Below are 13,130 nucleotides of genomic sequence, written 5' to 3' on the forward strand. Positions count from 1 at the left end.
AAGAGCCACTGAGCCCTCCCCAACCTCAAGGTCGACTTCTAGACCTTTCCCCTAAATTATTCTGGCCAATCAGATTTTCAACCCAATCTATGTAATACTTTCTCTGAGCAACTTTATACATATTCTCCTGAGAGTGAATCTAATAAAATTTTCAAACCATTTGGCAAGTCCTTAGGTAAAAAGCTTCAAGCATTTAAAACAATATTAATTATTATAGTAAACTCTTCATTCAAGTGTAATACATACCAAAAAAGGGCACAAATCATGAGTGAACACTCGTGTAAGAGGCAGAACACGGGCTCTGGCGGGAGCTGCCTCAGGGTGACTGCTCTCCTGACGGGACACACGGCTTACTAGACCAGTCCTTACACTGTTCTTCATGCTACGGCTTCCTAAGAGACGCTTCCCCCCCAAGAATCAAACTAATCCGTCCCCTTGGAGTGGAAGGATACACACCTGCTTCCAGGTAGGGCCTCTGGGGGGAGGATGAGGAACGGACACAGGAGGGTCACAAAGGGGACCTCCACAGTGACTGCAGTGCTTTGGAAGAAAGGCCTCAGGCAAATATGCCCAAATGTTAGCCGGCGTGACTTCTAGAAGGAAGGTATGTGGTCACTGGTTTATTACTTTTGAACTTCTGTTTGCTTGAAAAAAATTTCACAGTATAAATAATTACTAATAAAAACTCTCTCCAAATATCTTGTAGAACTGGAAAGAAATCAGCACATTGGAAAGAATCTTGGCAGAAATCAAGTCTCCAACCTTCCAAAAACTAAAATCCAAGTTTGACTAGTGTTTACAAAATACTTAGTACTTTGTACCCTATAAATACACTATGTAAACTCTGGGTATAATTTTTAGGTTCAAAGCAAACCATAAGGAATGTTACAATATATTAAACCAAAACAAAGACTTCTGGTTAAAACAACCCCTCTCACACAGCAAATTACAAATTAACATTCCATCTCTACTAGTTAGCAAACATTTTTGAAAATGTGCAATTAGGCTGCACTGTTTTTCTGATGAGGAAAATATGACTTCACCAGAATTCTGTACAAATACCCATGACACCACTCTGAAACCTTTACATTTCTCCTTCTCTTTCGTAATTTTACAGGATGCAAATTCATTGCCAAAAATACTAGAGATTATAGTACCTAATATTTTATTTTTAAAGATTTTTTTTTTGATGTGGACCAGTTTTAAAGTCTTTATTGAATTTGTTACAGTATCGCTTCTGTTTTATGTTTTGGTTTTTTGGCCGCGAGGCACGTGGGATCTTAGCTCTCCGACCAGGCATCGAACCCACACCCCCTGCATTGGAAGGTGAAGTCTTAACCACTGGACCGCCAGGGAAGACCCAATACCTAGTATTTTAAAGAAGGGTGCAGTTTAACTCCCTCAATTAACAGGCACGTAACCCTCACCGCCAGGCAGCTGCTGTAAGAGCCCCGGAAGTGGCCTGACGCGCAGGGCCCACTCCCGCACCACGACCCCACCAGGCGGGCAGAGAAGGTGCCGTCAGGCCTCGAGAAAACACAAGGCACAGAGAGAGAGAGGACGGCGGCCGGTGAGCTTCCCTCCGTGGCCGCGGAGCGCACGGTGTGAGCGGACTGGGGGCGGGCGGCTAGCCAAGGAGCTGCCCGGGGGAGTCGGCTCTTTCCAGAGAATGACCAAAGCAACAGGAGTTTTTCTGTGCCTTGATGTATTCTCTCACACAGGATGGTGTTAAAGGAGAGACCCTCTAAACCCCAAACACCTGAAGCAGTAAGTCACTTCTGGAAACCAAAGTTTACTGTGAACGTAAAGCGCGAGGGAAACAGAGCCGAGAGGCAGACCTGGATGGAGGGCTGAGGGTTGGACTTAGGCGAGAGGCGGGAGGGGTCCCAAGGCTGGAGGTGGGGAATGAGGACCCTCGGCTGGAGCTGACCCAGACTGTGCTCACCATGGCTTCCCGGGTGTCCAGCAGGGTCACGGAGCGGGCGGAACCGGGAAGACACGGCCCCGCAGCCATGCCCACTGAGCTACGCTCAGCCCTGGCCAGGTGTGTACAAACTTTTGGGAGAAGAGCCCTGGTGGGCCCTGGAAAGAGATCTGCTGGGCCTGAGACCACTCACCACCCAGCACCTGGAGGAGCGGGCGGAGACGACTGGAAGCTCTAGTCTGTGACGACCTACTTTCCTCTTTCGTTTCCTACTGAAAGTTATTTCAAAACAAGACAAGACAAACCGGCACACGGCAGCTCCCCAGGTAAGTATGGGCAAAGTGAAGAAGAGCCACAGCCTCTCCTTTCCCCACATCTAGCACAGGCGGGGGCGGAGTGGGGGGATTAAAAATCAGCCACAAACTTAGCAAAAGCAACCAAAAAAGATGGCACAGTCTGATGCCATAAGCTTCAAACAAGAAAAAGAGAAAAGAGAAAGAAAAAAAGCCAAGAAAAGAGAAAAAATAAAAAGGTTTTGACAGGTTCTGAGTCTGACCCATTCCTGAGTCCCCAGCAGGTGTCCTGGGGAAGGAAGCTGCACCAGCAAAATAGGGAAAGTCAAGGATACACCCTTGTGGGTAGAGCCCAACTAGTACTGAGGGTGTCAGCTCAGGCAGGAAGGACCCGGGAGCTCAGCACTGTGGTCTCTCTGGGCTCGAGAATGTCAGTGCCAGAAAGCACAGTGATAAGGGCCATGGGGACTGCTGACATCCATAGATGGGAGGATGACGTGATAGATGGGTAAATGGGTGGGTGGGTGGGTGGATGGATGGATGGATGGATGGATGGATGGGTAGGTAGATGGATGTGTAGATGAGTGGGCGGACGGAGGAAAGAAGGTATAGAATATGCAAAAAGCAAACACAAAGTCTGGTCTGGAAGAAAACACAGCCTAAAAAACTTTAGAAATTCTTCATGTTCTATGAGAGAAAGGGGAGAAAGCATAGTTGATGAAACAAATTGAGGACAAAATCAATACTACCACAAAATGAATAAAAAGTAAAAAAAGAGGCAAGATATATCTGAAAAATCAAATTAATAACATAGAGAAAAACCTTTTACAACTAAATTGCCTTTGAGTATTAACTGACTGACTTTCTCAAAGAAGCAGAAGAGAATACTCCTGGGCTCTTAGAAACCTCCCTGGTGAGTGAGAGTAAAGAAGCCGAGGGTCTGAACTGCTTAATGGTGGCCACGTGGTCAGAATTCCTTCCGAAGATTTGCAAACCCATCTGATAAAGGATTAATAAACATAATATACAAGGAGCTCATACAACTCAATAACAAAAACCCAAATAACCAGGTTAAAAAATTGGCAAAAGACCTGAGGTGAATGTATACTTTGACACAGAAGACATACAAATGGCCAACAGGTACATGAAAAGATGCTCAACATCACTGATCTCAAGGAAATGCAAACCAAAACCACAATGAGATACCACCTCACACCCATTAGTCGACAGTCTTGTCTATTATCAAAGAGACAAGAGATAAGTGCTGGAGAGGGTGTGGAGAAAAGGAAACCCTCCTACACTGTTGGTGGGAATGTGAATTGCTGTAGCTGCTGTGGAAAACAGTATGGAGGGTCCTCAAAAAATTTAAAACTAGAACTACCATATGATCCTGAAACTCCATCCCTGGTTATCCATCCAGATGAAATAGGATCTCAAAAGATATGTGTATCACCACGTTCACTGCAGCATTGTTCACAATAGTCAAGATATGGAAACAAGTTAAGTGCCCATGGAGGAACGGATAAGGAAATTATGGTGTATATGTATGTATGTGTATATATATATATATTACATATAATGAAATATTATTCAGTCTTAAAAAAAAGGAAATCCTGTCTTTGCAACACCATAGATGAATCTGGAGGACATGCTAAATGAAATAAGCCAGACACAGAAAGACAAAAACTGTATGATCTCACTTCTTTGTGGGATCTAAAATAGTCAAATTCATAGAAGCAGGGAGTAGAATGGTGGTTGCCAGGGACTTGGGGGAGGGGGACATGGGGAGACGTGGGTCAAGGTACGAAAAGTCTCAGCTGTGAGATGAGTAAGTACAGCATGGTGACTATAATCATAGTGTTTTGTACACTTGACATTTGAGAAGAGAATCGATCTCCGTGTTCTCACCACACACACAAAAGGTGCCTATGTGAGGTGACAGATGTGTTAATTAGCTTGATTGTAGTGATCATGCCACAATGTGTATGTATACCAAAATATCACATCATATACCTTAAACACAATTTTTTTTTATCAATTATACCTCAATAAAGCTGGAAAAAAGTAAAATAATTTTTAAAAGGGAAAAAGAAAAAAAGAAAGCCTTGGGTAGGAAGCGGTTACTGATATCAGACGTGAGTCCGAATGACACACACGGGTGGGTACCGAGCACGCCCTAGGGCGCTGACCTCACCTATAACCGGTTTCGGTTTGGCTGCATCTCACAGCCCAGGTTTATGATGTAATCCTTGTCACTAAAGGACCATTGGCTCGACACGACATACTCAGCTGCTCTCCACGTTGACTGTAACTACCAATGATCCTAACCTGCCAGCCCAACTCTCAGCTACCAGTTACAAAGGAACTAACCAGCGAGCGCAGAGCCTCCACCAGACCCCCGTCCCCCCTCCCAGTACTACGCCCCAGGACTGAGCCGGCTCAGGCAAGGCCCAGGGTTTACGGAGCCAACGTCAGTGCCCCGGGCTGGTGACACCCAGGCTCGGTGGCCAGGGCTCCTCAGCTGCCAGGTGACAAGGAGCCCCACCGCTCGGCCTTCCCTGTCACTTCCTAACCTGCCAGCCCCCTTCCTGATGCCCTATCACTTGGCTGAAGTTGTACTTTGTTGGAAAGGGGCAGACGGAGAAAAGCAGGGCAGAGAGTAGATATAAAATCAAAGGCCGTCTCCATTCAGAAAACAAACAACAATTAAAGAATGCATGTCTTTCATCTCAGATATTATTTCTGATTTCAAAAGGTCCTGGTTTTTATGTTAGAACAATAATCAGAAATATTTCAAAGTACTGCTTATTAATTTATGGCAACAGAGTGTAAAATCTACTTCAAAACGATTTGTCTTTGTTAATCAGAGGCAATAAACGGCCGCTTCTGGAGAAAGACAAAAGAAACTGCACGCGAGTCCCCGTGGACACTGGCCGCCGCCGGGTCCTTGGGCCCCGGCTGCAGAAGCATCCTCAGAGGGCCTGGCCACACCCCCCGAGTCCAGCAGACAGTTCTGCTGCTGTATTTTATAGAATGGGATTCTACTAAGCTTGCTTGCTTGTTTTTTGAGAGGGTTTCACTAAGAAGGAAAAACTGTGAAAGCCACTGCCCTAATGGCCTAACGCAGGTCTTAGCCCCGAGGCCCTGGCTGCTGTCTGCCATACCGTAAACGGCCGAATTCAATATTCACTTGACAAACACCTCCCCCGCCATCGCTGTGCTGAAGCCACCGCGCGAAGGTCACTGTCCAGTGGGTGGAGGGAGCAGACAAGACAGCGACACCGATAAATAATTAAAATGACGGGACCTCGTCAGCAGTGTCGGAAGGAGATGAAGCCTGGGCTGACACTCAAGTGAAGGCCGGGGTGGTCAGCACAGGGCTCCGGGGGGCGCTGCCCCAGGCCGGGGAGACCACGCTGGCAGCGGACAGCGCTGTGCGAGCCAACCGAGATCCCGTGCGTCTGAGGGGCCACGGGAGACCAGGGGAGGAAGCCTGCCAGCCCGGGGGACTGGGCCCCAAGTCAGCTGTGGGGTGGCGGAGCGAACCGCGAGGGGCGGAGTTTAGGCGGAGGAAGTGGGAGGGGCCGGGATGCAGGGGGCGGAGACGGAGGAAGGTCACGAGGAGACCCTGGGGCCACAGCATGCTTGTGGAGAAAGAGCGAGGTTGGAAAGGCGAGGTTGGTGTGTCTCTGAAGCAGCCGGAGAGGATGTGCCCCAGACCCCAGACCCCAGACCCCAGGAGCCAGAGCCGCGTCCCCCATGGTCACAGCCCGACACGTGCCTGCAGATGCAGGCGTTCATTCGAAAGCTCCCTAATGCCCCAACTTCCCAACCTCAAAGGGCGGGTCCAGTATCGGCAGAGACAGCCTGGCCCTTCCAGGGTGTGGGAGCTGGGTGGGAGGGGAAGTCCTGGCGAAGCTGCTTGGTACTACAAAGTAAAAAAGAAAGAAAATAAGAGAGTAAACTTTTATTACAATAAAGCTGCCTTGTGCCAAACCCCAGGCTCAGGGACCGGAAGGCTCTCTCCCCTCCGCACGGGAAGGCCTTACGACGCCACCAAGCTATGGCCACCAGCTCCCCAGGGTTCCGTTCCCACGATGGGGGATTCGGTGTGAATAAGCATTTGGATAATTTGCCACAAGGCAGATCATTGCATTTTTAAGCCTCTCTCACGTGCTAGGATGTTCTTCCTTTTCTTGAGGTAGAATCTGCCTCCCTGGACTCACTCCTGGTCCTGGTTTGCCCTCCACAGAGACTGACCTCTAATCCTTCCTTCACAGGGTGGTCTCTGGCTTTGGGCCACTCTCCTGAGAAATCGAAAAGACACACTTCTGGTTGACAAAGATGGCGAAAATAGTGTTGTCCAACTTCCTTAAAATAAACCCACAAAACTAACTCTATGGTGAGAACACACATAATAAAAGTATAAAGTGTGAAATGAGTCCAACAGTTAAATGAGTCCAAATGATCTCACCGACAAGGTTAACAACACAAAATATTTCTGAGTGATGATTTATTAGTCACCCAAACTAGGCCGGACGACTAGGTGGAGGCCGCACAGCTTGTGAAAAAGCTGCTCCCCAAAGCCGGTCCTGAGTCACTGCAGGACTCGTTTCCCATAGAAACAGTTTGTTCCTGGAGCTCCCAGGCCCCCAGGAGCCGGAATCTCCTGCTCAACACAAACATGAAACATCTCTGTGGACACATATTCCGAGTTTGTGCCTGGATCCTCTCACCAGCCCCCGACCGCAGATGGGCTAAGGTGACCCCAGGAAGCAGGTGTCAGAAACTGGAGGGTCCAGGGCTGAGATGGGGAGGAGGGCACCGTGAGCCTGGCTCTGCAGTGAGGCAGACCTCAGAGCCTGAGTCCCAGCCTCTTAACTTGGTGTCTGTGTGACCCTCTTTCTGCCTGGGTGCTTTTACCTGTAAAGATGGCAGAATATAATAATACATACCTCCTGGAACTAACATGCAAAATAAATGAGATCACTTTTTCTTCTTATTTGTAATCAGAAAAGAAATTGAAGATGGAAAATAATAAAAGCACGAAAAAACTCAGTAGGACACATATAACTGTCTGGTGCAGTCCCTGAAATTGAAGGCGTGCTCAAGAAATAGCGACCTTGCCCCCTCCCTGCTCTGCCGCAGAGGGACTCATGAGGGAGGGGCCTATCCTGAATGGCACAGGGCCTGAGGCAGGAAGAGAAGGAGGGACCAGGGGGTGGGGAGCCCCAGCAGGGCAGGGGAACCACTGCCACCAGCCAGGACACCACTTCCTTAGAAAGGACACAGGGCTGTGAGTCTGGGGCTTCCCACACTTGGGAAGTTTAGCTTTTCAAAAATTGTAAAATGAAGTATATAATAAAACTCCCCGGGGTTCCTGCATCTACCGCTGACAGAAGAAAACTTTAGAGATGAATAAATCTTAATAATTATGATTAAATTGAACATATTAAATAAACTTCTCAAATGTATAAATTTCCTGCAGAAATGAATGCCTTCTACCAGAAAAGATAAATGAGCACACAGAAAGGTTAACATGAACAGAATACTGTAAAAACCACTCACTTTTATCCTGGATTTGGTTACAGGTCCTATTTCCTTTCATTAAGGAAGTTTTTCCCACTCCTAGCTTAAGGTGATTAAATGACATGATTATTGTTGTACATAAGACAGGTAACATAATTCCTTTTATTAAAAAAATAAATCCCCAAACACAAACTTTAGGATCTGTCTGGTCTCAGCTTCAGGTATCTGCACGTTTCTTGTACTTCCCACGGCTGGACTGACCCCAGCCGGCGGAGGGCGACTGGCGTCACCTTCCAGGCCGAGCCCCGCCACATACCTGCTACCCTGTCTAAGGCTCATGACTGAAGTCTGTAGTTGCTGGACAATAGAAACCCTTGGTTTCTCTTTAACTTACAATACAGAGGGTAACCTTGAACCCCGTGACTCCCCAGCTCTGGCAGTACTTGGGACCCACAGCCAGCAAATAAATGAAAATAAAGTGCTGATACATTTTGACAAATTATAAAATTCAACTCTCAATAGACAGAACAGAGTAATTAAAAACAAGTAAAAAAACCAAAACTGTGAGCATAGGACTTTTATGAGTATTATAAGAAATAAGGAACATTTGGAAGAAACTCTCCAAATCATTTTGAAGAGTTTTTAAAACTCACGGAACTAAAATGATAAGGGTTACATCGAGAAATATCTTAAGTGAAGTAGGACATCTCTGGCCATCTGCTTTTCGGGGAAGTCCCATTAAAAGAATCCCCTGAACAAAATCATTTAAAGGCAGAAAAAAAGCTTCCTCTTCATCCCACACCTCTCCAATTATCTACTAAACTTTTCCTAAGAAAGGGAAATTTAGCAACTGAGCGTCTCACCCGAATTTCCAGAATCGCTCAAATTCAGCAAGAGCTCTGAAATCTTCCCTTGCTGGTTTACAAGCTAGTTCTACAAGGCGGGCAGCAGGTCTTTACTTGCTGGCACAGGAATGCGAGGGGACGGGCGAGGGTGCTGCCACACCGAGCACGTCCCTGCAATAAACTGCTTCCAAAACCCAGGTAGCAGTCACTGCGAGGAATGGAGAGCTGCCCCCAAATTGGCCCCGACTAGATCCTCCCCTCCACCCAGGGATGCAGAAAGGCCAAGAAAACATCATTACGAGTGAGCCAACAGCAAATACACTCCACATGTGAAAACTTCGTTAAAAATAATAAAAATATACATCAGAAATTGTGACTTACCACCATCAGACACAGTTGCAGACTGAAAGAAAAGAGAGAGAGACATGAGTTAATTGGGCCTCATGACAGGTCAGGAGATAGCACATCCACGTGAGCAGCAAAAGAAGACTCTGGCCGTCCCCGTTCTGGGAGCGGGTGTCCAGGAGACCAGCCGCCTCACTGGGGCGCGTCCCTGCGCTTCCTGGGCGAGTCGGGGCGCAGGCCGGGCGGAAGCAGCCCATCTCCCCTTGAGGACAAATCCCAGCACGTTTGACATCGCCGTCTTAGTAACAACCTCGGTGAGAACAGCGTTACAGACTTCAGTCTGATCAGCCCGGGCTCGAGTCCGTGAGGCACACCCACGTCCAGGAGGCAGGCACCCTGCCCACTGTCCGTCCAGGGCCAGGCGCTGCCCTGGGCACATCACAGCCCTGCTCGGCGCTCTCACCCCGAGACCCGGCCCGTGCAGGGGTGAAACCGCCCCGGTGGTAGCAGAGTGGGGGCCGGCCCACAGCCAATCCCGACCGCCAGGCCCAGCCACCCTGAGCAAACAGATGGCGACAGGCCAGGACTGGAGGGAGGAGGCCATCGAGGGAGGTCCCAGAACAACAGGCGGGCTGGGCTCCCAAAGAGCTCTGAGCAATCCTCCGATGGGGACAGCTGAGCAAGACCCCCTGGGGACCCACCTGGGGGTCAACAGTTCTGAGGCTGCAACCTAGGGCAGGTCACCCGGGACATGGAGGGAGAGGGCTCCGGAGAAGGAGTCGGGAAAGGGAAAAGCTGGGCGGAGGCAGGAGAGGGTGTCGGTGGCACAGACACCAGGGAGCCTTCACCGCGGGAAGGGGAGCGGGTTCAGTGCAGGGCCACCTGCTGCCTTGTTGACATGTCCTGGTCACAGCACAGGCACAGCTCCGAGAGCAGCGGGCAGGCAGGGCCCCAAGGCAGGGACGGGGGCCAGCGGGCCGTCGGTGCGGTGCTGGGCACCGGAGCGGGCGTGCTGCCCTCTGCATCTTCGCCCAGCGCGGGGCTGGGCGCAAGGAAACCTCCCAGCCACGCCCTAAGAATAAACCCACTGCAGAACCCCCAGGCCTTGCACGCCTTCCTCTCTGCAGAGGGAAGGGAGATCGCAGTGCATGGCGTGGGGAGTGAACGGGGAGCCCCTTCCCAAGTCCTGGGCCTCCCCAACAAGCAGAGGTCATGTTTTAAGACCCCTAAGGCCAAAGCCAAAGAAGTGAGGACAGAGGTGCCCCAGATTAGCTGCTTCCGGTGGAAGCGCCATCCCCCCGGGGGAGAGAAAGCATGTATTTGTGGCCGAATTTTGAAAAGAGCCACCATGTCAACTGCATCCCCTACTCACTGTTTGGCCCTCCTGTCGCCAGCGCCAGGGCCCCCCAGACCTTGCCTCCTGGGCTTCACGGAAGACAGGGGACCCTCTTGGTCACAGCCCCTCACCTTGTGGGACTTACACCTACCCTCCTGCCCCCAAGGGTCTGTCCTCTGACAGCGAGAGGAAGCGGCTTCCTGATGGTTTTAGGGTCGGGCTCATCAGCGTTTCACACCACCGTGAGTCCTTGGTCAGAAATACTCTGGAACTATAACCTGGTACCTTATCAATATATTTTTCAGTAGTAAAAACACAGGCTATTGTGGGTCCAGCTTTTAAACCTTCATCTTGCCAGACAGGCAGGCAATGAGCAGGCCCCAGCGAGCCACCAGCCCTCACCTGCCAAGGGTCTGGTTTTCACCGGAGAAGCGTGGGGTGAGTCTCCTTCCCGGGGCGGACGACTGCACCATGGGAAGCTGTCCTTCTGCCCATGCTCACAATAAATCACCTACAATCGTGTTGTAAATTAAGTAATATCAAAGGCAAATTACTCCCTTGAGATTACGAGAAGAAAATCTGCAAGGCCATACACAAAAGCAGAAATACTATCAATAATAATTTTGAAAAATAAGTCATAAAATGCAAAATCCACGAATGTGAAGGATGTGGCTCACTTCATGTTACAATCACGACTAAAACTAAAGTCTCAGGCTTTAGCAGACTGAACAAAATGTGCTAAAAAATCTCACACGTATCCCCAAAATGAACTGAACTCAAGATCCAGGAGACAGGAGTGTGCCTGAAGCCAAGAAGGAGGTGGCAGCTGAGTGTGGGCAGCCCACGGGGAGGCGGGGTGGGCTGGGGAGCGTGGAGACGGCGAGCAGGGCGGGCTCAGCGCGTCTGAAAAGGCTCCAGCTGGGGGGCTGCCAGACTCCACCATGGGGGACAGTGTGAACAGATCCAGGTAAAGTTCCCCAAACGTGCTTCTAGAGCAGTTTTAGATTTATAGACACATTGTGAAGCTAGCACAGAAACAAACATGCTTTCTAACATACTGCTGCGCCGCAGAAGCAAGGGGAAGCCCTGAGGGAGGAGAGAGGGGGAGGGAACGGAGAGCAGCCGGCAGATGCCAAGGCCGCCAGGCGGGACGCAGGGCTGAGCGGTGCGTGTCCACTCACTCGGACGCTCCTGGGGCAAGGAGCCCCATCTCCGGCGGCCACAAACACAAACCCTCCGGGAAGGCCCACAGGAGTTCCTGAGCCTGCCCAGACGTGAGCTCCCAATTCAAAAATCCCCCCAAACCCAAGGAAACCCCACCACGAGAAAGAACCAGCAGAAATAGCTACTAACAGAATCTCAGACACTGGAAGGTTCTAATACAGATGTCAAATAACCATGAAATTGTGAAGAAATAGAAGTTGCAATAAAGAAAAGAGGAAGTAAGGTGGTAGACATGAAAAATAACCCAACAGAATGACTGACAATGAAAACTGCAACTGTTGAAATTAAACACTCAGTAGAGAGGTTAACAGAGATTAGAGGTTGAAGAGAAAATTTGGGGATTGGAAGACAGACCTGAAAGAAATCACACGGATGGCAGCACAGAGAGGAGGCCCAGGAAGCAAGCAGCAGAGACGAGGCTGCACTGGGAGGGTGCACAGAGAGGGTGCAGGGTGCACAGGAAATCCTGGCCAGCCTGCAGCAGGGCCAGCGAGACCCCCTCAGGAGTGAAAGCTGCTCTGCAGATGGGCACCCACTGCCCACAGGCCGTCCCTCCGGGAACTCCTCCAGGATGCCCACCAGGAAGAGGCATCCTGGGTCCAAGTCTCAGTTGTTCAGCATTTTCCAGGAGGGACTCAAAGTCTACAAGCCACAGCCTCAGATGATGTAATTCCTTCCTTTCCCCACTTTGGGTAGCTGTGCCAAGAGTGCCTTCCAAGTACTAGGCGTCTGTGGAGCCACAGGCTGGTGGCCCCTGTGTGCTGAGGGTTCTCCCGGAGCGGCCGGATATCCCCGCCCACCCAAGGCCCTAAGCTCTGCACAGAAATCCTTGACGAGAGGCAAGTTCGCGCTGGGATGGCTCCTGACACGAATCAACGCAGAAGGATCACCGGAAGCAGCTACGCAGCCCTGCCTCGCCGTCTCCCACCTTCTCTGTTCACGATTTGTTATCCTGGCAACTGTTTCCATCCCAACCAGACATTAATCTGAAAGTAAAGCTCTATGGAGACGCACTTTAATATCACCTGGACATAAAACTACTGTCCTCCTCCAAGTTTCCATACTTTTGGAGAAGTCGGTGATGACTTCCTGACCAGATTACTTAATTTGCAAATAATGTGTAATTATCATTAACCTAATTCTTCCGTTTACTATCTAATATTTATTCTTTTTTTCATATTTTATTTATTTTTAATTTTATTTATTTATTATTATTTTTGGCTGTGTTGGGTCTTCGTTGCTGCACGTGGGCTTTCTCTAGTTGCGGCGAGCGGGGGCCACTCTTCGTTGCGGTGCGCGGGCTTCTCATTGCGGTGGCTTCCCTTGTTGCAGAGCACGGGCTCTAGGCGCGCGGGCTTCAGTAGTTGTGTCATGCGGGCTCTAGAGTGCAGGCTCACTAGTTGTGGCACACGGGCTTAGTTGCTCTGCGGCATGTGGGATCTTCCCGGACAAGGGCTCGAACCCATGTCCCCTGCATTGGCAGGCGGATTCTTAACCACTGCGCCACCAGGGAAGTCCCAGTATTTATTCTATTTATAAGCACACACTGGGAGTGACAGAGCTGGGCCATCACGTGAACCGATATGAGATATCCCCCAAAAGGGCCCGCTGGATCCCTAGTCAGCGTCTGATTC

General features: G+C 49.8%; 1 protein-coding gene and 1 long non-coding RNA gene across 9 annotated transcripts in view; both read right to left on the reverse strand.

The window, feature by feature from the left end:
- RGS12 (regulator of G protein signaling 12) overlaps positions 1 to 13,130 on the reverse strand; it is a 122,732-nt gene that overhangs the window by 41,494 nt on the left and 68,108 nt on the right. For all 8 annotated transcript variants that reach the window (XR_014244427.1, XR_014244428.1, XM_082391240.1 and 5 more), the window contains one exon: positions 8,973 to 8,994. Coding sequence is in view for 6 of the 8 variants with exons in the window: in XM_082391240.1 (XP_082247366.1) it covers positions 8,973 to 8,994 (22 nt within the window). In the remaining 2 variants the exon portion in view is untranslated. The remainder of the gene's footprint in view (positions 1 to 8,972; positions 8,995 to 13,130) is intronic.
- On the reverse strand, positions 7,086 to 8,966 carry LOC309628340. The gene is made up of 3 exons (XR_014244431.1): positions 8,610 to 8,966; positions 7,786 to 7,849; positions 7,086 to 7,140 (listed from the first exon to the last, which is right to left on the reverse strand). It is a non-coding gene; the product is annotated as an uncharacterized lncRNA (long non-coding RNA).

Source organism: Balaenoptera borealis, assembly GCF_965194805.1.
Source record: "Balaenoptera borealis genome assembly, chromosome: 4".
In the NCBI taxonomy this organism is placed as follows: domain Eukaryota; kingdom Metazoa; phylum Chordata; class Mammalia; order Artiodactyla; family Balaenopteridae; genus Balaenoptera; species Balaenoptera borealis.